This window comes from Anneissia japonica, unplaced genomic scaffold (assembly GCF_011630105.1).
Source record: "Anneissia japonica isolate Jap-2015-1 unplaced genomic scaffold, ASM1163010v1 scaffold2999_len715162_cov194, whole genome shotgun sequence".
Classification (NCBI taxonomy): domain Eukaryota; kingdom Metazoa; phylum Echinodermata; class Crinoidea; order Comatulida; family Comatulidae; genus Anneissia; species Anneissia japonica.
In genome coordinates, this window is record NW_022754077.1 from 536,517 (window position 1) to 546,023 (window position 9,507).

Consider the following 9,507-nt stretch of genomic DNA (forward strand, 5'->3'; position numbering starts at 1 on the left):
GTGTAACGTAATGTATGGAGGAAATGATAATAAGCCTGAATTGTTTGAAAGTATATACTTACATATATATTATTGATCAGCAATCTAGGAATTTTTGAAGTACAGTATGCCGATGTGGGAGCGTTGAGCATAGATCGAGCATTAATTTCTTGTGAATTTTCAGTATGGCATGTTCATATATATGAGAGGAAGACAGTGTAACATAATGCAATGCAGTTAATAGTGGAGGAAATAATAATAAGCCTGCATTGTTTGATTGAAAGTTGATGATTGACTTTAAATACAGGTTTCCCTCTAATTAAAGATCCCTTCAATTAACGACCACCTCCAATTAAAGACCACATTTTTATTTTATCTTTATTATTCTGAAAATATCTGCTAAAGACCATGAAAACCCCGGTCCCCGTCTTCAATTGGAGGGAGCCTGTACTTACATTGTCCATTTTCCCTATTTAGGCCTAGTTAACAATGAACAATAATCAGAGTTGGGATCAGTGGTGTATCTAGGAGTCTTGAAATGTGATGGGGGGGGGGGGTTGAAGTGGTTGATAAAGGGCGCAGTTGAAGCTCAGAGGCTCGATGCTTAAGTAAGGGGACGCTAGCTCGCAAAATAAGGTGACGAGATGATTTTTAAATAGGCCTATAACTTGAGCGTAATTGTTTTGCTTCGAACATTTTCAATTAGGGACTGGAGCTTATTTAGAGGCATCCCCTAGATACACCACTGGTTGGGATTCTAAACGCCTCGTGTCGTCCCTGCTCTCGCTCTTTCTCCCTTTTCGTCAAAATGTCTCTAAACATCCCTGATAGGCTACGATGAACGAAACTTATCAGTTCTTCTTCATCAGCTTTTGGGAATGTAGCTAGCCTAGAGTAAGCTATACCACACGATTTAAAACAAAACATAATATACAACGACTGGATAAAATAACATTATTTATACATTTATTCACGATTCAATTCAAGATGGCGATCGAAATGAGCAATTCATCGTGATATTTTAAAATATTAAAAACTTTAAGCAATCGGTACAAAATATCAACAACCGAATAACTATTTATTCTGAATAATATGATGTAGATTTCGTTGCCCATGTTCAAGGTAAATTTTGTTTTCAATTTAAACAAAATTTAAAGTGAAATTATATTTATGTACCTTACAAAACATTTTAGAAAAAACTAAAAACTAAACATGTTTCTCGTTATGGTATTTTTTTTGTTACGGATAATCATTTCTTTACGATGATTGGGTTTATGAAAGGTGGCAGAGACCAATAAGATATTAGGGAGTGGGCAAGAAACATGTTTTTTTTTTAGTCTGAGCTAATCAATATATTGTTTAAGATTATCAATTTACATAGAAAATAACAATAAACTGTAACTATCGTTAATATAAATAATAGATACAATAATACTAACACTGACAATAATAATAATAATAATAATTTTTAATTTTATTAACACAACATATAACACAGCTTGAAATCATATCGTACATGCTTATAATAATGGTACTAAATATAATAATAATAATAATAATAATAATAATAATAATAATAATAATAAATATAAATTTAATTTCTATAAGGCTCGTTTGTGCACATTAAACGTTTGTATAATATGCAAATAATGGTGATTTATTAATTTTATATTTAATGTAGAATTAAGTAGATTTCATATTGAGTATTATTATTAGTGACGTTGTGCTTTCTTATTCGGGATCGAGGTAGATCATTCATTTCTCGTAAAACAAAATCCTCTTTGTGTATGCATTGCAAGCAATTAGGAAAAAAGCTCCATGGTTTTAAATACAATATTCACATTAAGAGCTAGGCTTACATTGGTAGTCAGAATAACGAGGTGATGACACGTCAGGCACCCGGGATATACATCAACTTTTACGTGCGATATTTTGAGTTAAATATGCGTTCACATTAGAACAATTTAAACGCGTTGATGCGCGTTGCGGCAACGCGTCTAAACTGTTCTAGTGTGAACCGAGAATTAGAAGCGCGTCATCTGATTGTATTTTGGGCCTATTAAGGTTTTCTGCTGAGTACGTATTCGCTGAATTGCGAGCCTTCTAAGCCACCCCCACTAGAAGCGACCACATTGAATCCGGTCTGTAGAAACCTTTGCAATACTTGCACCATGTTTAACTTACAATAGCCATTTAACGGGAAACGAATCACGTAGTTCGATTCTTGGGTCCATCCGTAGTTACTGCCAGCCGAGTTGCATATAACGCTCCCGACCTCTGGAAACACCTCGTGAATGAGATTCTTATCACCGCTGATATTAATCCGCTCGCCACAGTCTGGTGTCGTCTGAATTATTACGCACTCGTGGTCTGTGTTTTCACCTTTCACTGTCATTTTTTGTCTCTGGTTTGATGAACGAAGTGCGTCCATAGCATCTAGCATTTCATGAAGTTCGTAATATCTTACCTCCTCGTATAGGGCGTCCATTTCGTTAAAATTCAATGGTAAATTAAGTTTACTAGTGCGCAGAAAGTTCAGAACGTTTCGAAATAATGGGCCATCACGGTCGATGAAGTAATGTTGTTTCAAACCATCAAGCACTATTGGTATTTGTCCACTAAAGAGTTTGCTGATTTTTGAGTTCGGATACTTTGTGAGGGTTTCCAGTGACGAGGTATACATTGTTCCTCCAACATCAATGTGTACGGGTGCTGTCTGACGATGAAGGGGCGCTACTCGTGGGACTCCTTGCGGGGACGGTGAGCTGCAGGGTGAGGTCATTACAATTCTGGAATCTAGAATATATTGATAATTAGTGAACTAGGGATTTTCTTAGGGAAAGTTCGAAAACTAAAATATTTTTCTCGCCAATTAAAAGCCTCTTATATCATACCATTTACATCATTTGCGTAACACCCTTTGGCTAGCAATAATTTTCGTTGCAATTCAGCGAAAACTGAATCGATTTTATCTGTCTCATAATGTACCACTTTGGAAATGTCAATCAAATCTAACAACTGACCAATGAGAACAAGGCCAGGAACACGTGCACGTCCCAAAGGCACATGTACGTTTACGCTATAGTTTTATGGGGCTTAGCAACGATATCTAAGGGGCGGGGTTAGGCGGGAAAATTGTAATTCATTACTTGTTAATTCTTTTAAATAACAATTCGATTTTTCATTGACTTTTAGGGGGTTTAGATTTTTCATTTTATTTTCATTTTACCACAATGTATGTCTATATTTTTATGTTTCCCTAAATGAATATTTTGGGAAACAATCTATATGGTCATCATTTAAATTGCACTATCATATGTCACGTTGTTTTTACCTCCGTTGTATTCGTTTAATCGTCTGGTCTTAGCAGCCTTCATCTGTTCCTGCCAATGTGATGGAGTGAATTCCTTAGCGCAAAGAGAAAAAGTCCTATGTGTTACTGTAAGACACAAATAGATACACAGATATACATTTCAAACCTTTTTAACAATTCAAATTGCGTGCTTCCTAAGTGGAAAATGACATTCAAAGTAAAGCCATACTCTGATCACATTACCCTTTATCCTAATGAAAATATCTCATTACTAGTTATGTCAACTTAAATTACCTTTAAAATCTGCGGAGTAGATAATAGAATAACCCTAAACGAAAATGTACACGATTCACCATTGTCGTATGAGGTATTTTGAATATTATTCTCTACTTGTAGTTTCATCTACATATTGGCTGGTTTAAAAGACATACTTCAATTAAAGGCAGTGTAAGTACTGTACCACTTTTACAAAGCATTTCCGTGAAAACTAGTGAGGGCGCACTCCAAACTTAACATTAAGGATAGGCAAATTCGAGTTATAGCCAGTAAAATGGTACCGTACTGTATTCAATTTTTTTCATTTAGTAGACCATGGACCTAAATTAGAGAAGTTCTCCACCCGTAGCCTGTACTCCTTGTACTCCTTTTGGTAGGCCTATTAAGTGTTTTTTTTTTTTTTCGGAAGGTCTGTGTTACTGGGCATAATTTAATCTGTGCATCATTCAATTAATTCTGATTTCCTCTTAGTTATTTTACTAATGGCTCATTATGTTAGCTTCATGTTACTGCATGTTAAAATTCGAGAACATATTTTAAGGAGGAGTATTGCCTGGGGACTTTGTTTCCGGTTGCTAGTTTTAAGGTCGAAGGTTCATAGAAGTGTATGTCCAGAATGTTTGATCCTGCCATGGGGGAAATCATTATCTTACCCAAAGGGTAGGCTCTATCAAAAGAAATGTGAATACATCAAGAACTAAAGATTCTTGATTTGTGAGGCAGTTGTTTCCGTCGATAAATTTAGATATAAACATCATTGCATGAATGAATGAATTAATAAATAAATCAATATTAATGCATGGATGCTATATTGCATGAATGAATGAATGTATGAATGATGGATGGATAAACAGATAAACGGATGGAATGAACGACAGACGAACGAAAAATGAATGAATGAATGGACGAAACAAACGAACGATTGAAAGAACAACTAAATGGAAGCAAACGAACGAATGAATGAATAAATAAATGAATGAAGCGAATGGAGGCAATTAATTTCGGCCTATCACGATTTAGTCCTCTGATATGATGTTATACAAAAACGCAACATATAAACAACATTGGCATAATAGGTTTATACCTCCATTTTAGGACCAAGGAGGTATAAAAATCCTTCGGGACTTGCACTCATACACCGCATCATCACAAGTTACGAACGTGCCGATGATCTTTAATGTGTGACCGAATACACAAAAAGTGCGGGTGTACAGTAAATAGGCCTACTGTGTATAGTCAGTGCTTTTGATACAATAAAAGAAAAAACCAGAAAGTACAGTGGGCCTAAGTCAATAGCCTATGGGATCTCTACTTCGCAAAACAAGCCACTGATTATGGATTAAAAAAAACATATGCAATGACGTTACATCTTGGTCCTTATTGTGTTCTTTAATTAAACATCAGCCTTAGGCAGCAGGGAGAAATAAAGTGCAAAAATAGACGATAACAAAAAGTATAATAAAAATAGGCCAATATTAAAATAGTAGTAGGCCTAATAGTAAAGAACAAAATATATAAATAACAATACTGTAATAGCAACAAAAACGATAACAATACTGTACTACATGATGATGATGACGGTGACGACGACGATGCCAATGTTGATGATGTTGCTGACGGATGATGATGATGCTTATGATGATCAAGATGAAACAATAACAGTTATAATAATGGTGGTGGAGGAGGGAATGATAATGATGATGATGATGATGATGACAACAATCGTGATAATGACGATGCTCCTGGAATTACGATGCTCTTAGTATGAACTGTGATGATAAGATAACGATGATTGTGATAAAGTAAATATACTGTAGGCACGATACTAAGTACAGTACGGTATTCCGGCCATCTCATTATTAGTTTATTACGACGGTCCATCACAATATTATACAATATCTGCGGTTTGATTGAATGTTAACCAGGGGTTCACCCTCTCACCATTGTCCGGTGACGTGCTCCTAGTACTAGTGTATTATTAGGGGAAGCAGTATATGGAACGGTTTCTGCTTGACGAGATTACGATATATGAACTTTCCTTTAGTTGGATGACGATAAACTGTTTTTAATAGGAAAATTATTTTTTCATTATGCACTTCATCTCCCGCGCCTTATAGAGTACAGATGAGGGAGGATTATGTTCTTAACTGCGTTGAGATGATGTCGATAGTGATATCATGATGATGACGACGATATTGATAATTATAAGATAGAGATGGTGACATTAATATTGATTATGATAATGATGATGACGATGAAGCTAATTATGATGAAGATAATATTGATAATGAATTATTTAGCAGTATTGAAAATTATTTCGAAATTCGCATTCCAAAAAACCACTTGAATATAATACAGTAGTATATAACATTATTGTCAAATTCAATTTACAATAATATTATACTAATAATAATAATAATAATAATATTATTATTATTATTATTATTATTATTAATAATATTATAATAACATAATAACAATAATAATAAAAAATAATAATAATACTGTAGTAATAATAACAATAATAATATAAACAATACGGCAATACGATATATTGACGCTGTTGCATATGAGCCACGAATATTTAAACTAACTCGTGCTATAAAATGTTAAGATTCTTTTGAGGCAACATTAATAATGAGATTGGCTTAGAACGGACTAAACACTGATTTTATGTAACAGCATATCCCGAAGCGAAGCCCGAATCCAACACGACCGTCTCCGAGGATTTGCATATGTTATTAACACGTCACTGCAGAGCATTCATAACGGTTCAGTTTCAGCATTTAAAAGATAAAAGCAGCGATAAGGGTATTCTGTGACCTGTCACCAGAAAACATTCGTCATTGGAGTTCTACGAAACGAAATTGTTTTTAATAAATGTCGATGATTATAATTAATAATACTATTATAATGTGTAAATTAATATATTTTGTTGTAGGAGTATTAACTATAATGATGAAAATTAATTACCGTATCTATACCTATAATACAATGAATAATAAATAAATAATGTTACATATCCAATCTATAATTATACCAAGAGTAAGTTATCTATTAATGTTTTAACGTAAAAAACTATTTGTTAACATGAATAATAATGTTTTAACATAAATATTTATATTTTATCTTGAATAGGCCTATTTATAATTTAACATGAATATTAACCCTTAAAATGGAAGCTTTAAGATAATTATTGTTTACCACATACATATTTTTATTTTAACACTAAAATATAATGGTTTTGCATGATTATAAATAATAATTATGATTAACGATTATAAAGGAATTATAAAAGCATTGGATGTCTTTACCGATCATAAAGTTTATGAAGTCGGCTTCGAATTTTAATTTAATAAACGATAACAGCAATGTGCAGCAACATTATTTATTTATTATTCATTGTATTATTAGAGTACGGTACCACTAGTTAATAACTTCCCTAATAACAAGACTTTGCATAATATTTAAATTATACATTCTTCGAATTAATTTAAGTGTATGTAAAATTCGTTATAAGCACAGACGAGTTTATATCCGCGGGATGGATAGATAAACGGGAAGGGCACGATTTGGAATAGGTAAAGCCCAAATATACTACTATTTTATATATCCATTTATTTCCTAGATAATAATGATAAAATATGCAGTCATAAAAACATGTAATGATCCTTGAGAAGAGCTGATCAGCAAAAGATATTAATAACTGTTCCATTTTTGTTGCCAATGCTTCCGAATGAGCCACTTGTCGCGGTAGCATAATAAATTGTCTATTGACCCGTACTACTATAAAGTTGTGTGTGGATTCTGTGTGGTTCCACTACACTTGACTAAATGGAAAACGTTTTTATCCATGGAAAAATATGCCCACTTTATGAAGATGACGACGGGCCCACTTACTTAGCTAGGCCAATTTCTATTATATATTCTTTGATAATCTGGCGAGGAAGCTCGGCTTACTCGTCCATGGCCTCGAGTTAAATTATGCTCCATGCAGCCTAAAGAAGAAGTCTGCGTTTGAGTACTGCATGAACGCAAAGAATTAACAGCGCCTTCTTGTGTTTACGCTGCCTTTGTAAGGTTGAACTATTTTACACATTTTAAACGTACTTACCTAATGACGGACTAGCAAAAATACGTCGAAATATTCAAAAATATGCTCCGATATTGCGAGAAAGACTTCTTCTGTGAACTGTAAGCACTAGGAATAATGACACTCTGGTGAAAACGTTAGCCGCGGGCGATGCTAAGTGCCGCAGGCGATCACGCACATTTTCAGTCTCGCGAGATGCGCCAATAATTACAAGCAAGCCGTAGGCGATTTAGCTCTTTCTTACGGCAAATAACAATACACACGCACGGATATCTAATGCGTGGATATAAAGCCTCCCTGTATAGGCTTACATACATACTGAGGTGATTATGATTAGGAGGCTAGTGAGGGGAAGTCAGAATTTTGACAAAACCAAATCGTTCATTTTTACAGCAAATAATGGTCAATATTTTTTACTAATGAAATAAAAGATATTGTCAGTGATTATGATTATATTTATGTAATGATAATTCTCTAGGCTTATGGGCTGCTGGGATTATGTTTGATGAATGACTTTTGGTCAGCTCCTAGACGGCCTCCTTACTGCCGCTGGCTAAACTTTCAGATCGTTTATTTGCCTCGGAAAAGAAACGCTTTTGAAAGCAATTTTTTTGCAGCACAGTTAAACGATCAACATTTTATGAATAAACAGAAAGACAAGGCAGGGCAAAGTGATTTAAATCAAAACAACTAGCATCCACTGTGCGCTATCTGTATGTTTTGTAACACAGTACTGTAGATATACGGTACGGTATGCGTTGTCAATACCAGAGAGGGACCCCCAGATCGAAAGTACCAACTGTCATTCTCGCCATATACCCTTGAGGTTAAATATTACACAATAATTAAAAACTTTGAATAATCCATACTATTTAAAGAGGGCGCTCTCATGGCCAAAATAACTTGGGCTTTTCTGTATACCGTTATAGAAGTACCGGTTATATGAGATTGTCTTACCTAGTTCATGCATGCTTGAGTTGCTAAAGAATAAGGTAATAATCTTAAGATATGAAAGAGACATTAGCCAAGGCTAAGCAGCGCTCTGTGTATGCGAACGTGTTTACAGTATTACCAAAGACGCTTGTTTTGTTAACGTTGGGCTTTTCTGGTCTACCCCTGGGGCAGATTGAGGCTTATAACAGCCATAGACCTTAAGGATCTCTCCCACCTGTTCAGGGTTAAACGCTTAAGGGTTGAAGTAAACTTGAGTAGATTTCGTCGCTAGGTATTTTATTTGTTAAATAATCATAGAAATTATCGTGTCCGATCCGCTTAGTAAGACTTAACTTTAAGGTGTGACTTACCTCTTACTAGATACATTACTAGTAGGCCTATCTGTAAGTAAATTTGCAACAGCCCTCTCACATACTCCAAACATTTCAGTTTTTCACTGATTTACATAATTTTTAATACGAAAATCCTTAGACCTATATTGATTACCAGTCAATTACAGGATACCGTTCTAATATTCAATTTAAAGTTAATGACTTACTTATACAAAGTAAGAAATTAAATTTACGCTTAAAACGGATACGAAATGGGTTTTAGAAGGTATTTGTTTGGGTTCTGGCCATTCAACATAATGTGGAGCCTTAGATCTTAGTTAAGTGTGACAGATTACGTCGGCGGGACCGAGATATTTCTTTTTTCCCTCGCTAGTTCTAGGAATACACATCCTCTATGATTGTTTATACCATAGCATATATTTTCGTTCTCTATTCACTACCGACCACGCATGTAATATTATCATCATTACTCGTATCCTTACCCGTGAACACTTCGACGAAGTTCATGACGTCACTTTTGAGCCCGTCGTAAAATAGGACATTATGTCAGATGTATATAT

The 9,507-nt window shown here is 34.6% G+C and overlaps 1 protein-coding gene across 3 annotated transcripts; it reads right to left on the reverse strand.

Moving 5' to 3' along the window:
- Positions 1-1,992: 1,992 nt before the first annotated feature.
- Positions 1,993-7,926, reverse strand: LOC117123072 (BTB/POZ domain-containing protein kctd15-like). Of its 3 annotated transcripts, none has more exons than XM_033268900.1 (3): positions 7,683-7,926; positions 3,314-3,386; positions 1,993-2,775 (listed from the first exon to the last, which is right to left on the reverse strand). In XM_033268900.1, the coding sequence occupies exons 2-3, from the start codon at positions 3,354-3,356 to the stop codon at positions 2,039-2,041; spliced, it is 780 nt and encodes a 259-aa protein (XP_033124791.1). In that variant the 5' UTR covers positions 3,357-3,386; positions 7,683-7,926; the 3' UTR covers positions 1,993-2,038. The 3 variants fall into 3 exon arrangements, with proteins under 3 accessions (XP_033124791.1, XP_033124789.1, XP_033124790.1); XM_033268898.1 differs by having other exon boundaries at positions 3,314-3,418; positions 7,683-7,923; XM_033268899.1 differs by lacking the exon at positions 7,683-7,926 and adding an exon at positions 3,587-3,716 and having other exon boundaries at positions 3,314-3,418.
- Between the last annotated feature and the right edge of the window lie 1,581 nt (positions 7,927-9,507).

Bases quoted from the DNA above. Each gene is read 5' to 3' on its own strand.
- LOC117123072 (XM_033268900.1), bottom strand. From the start codon at position 3,356: ATGAAGGCTGCTAAGACCAGACGATTAAACGAATACAACGGAG. The intron at 2,776-3,313 runs GTAAAAACAACG...AATATATTCTAG, and splicing joins ATTAAACGAATACAACGGAG to ATTCCAGAATTGTAATGACC.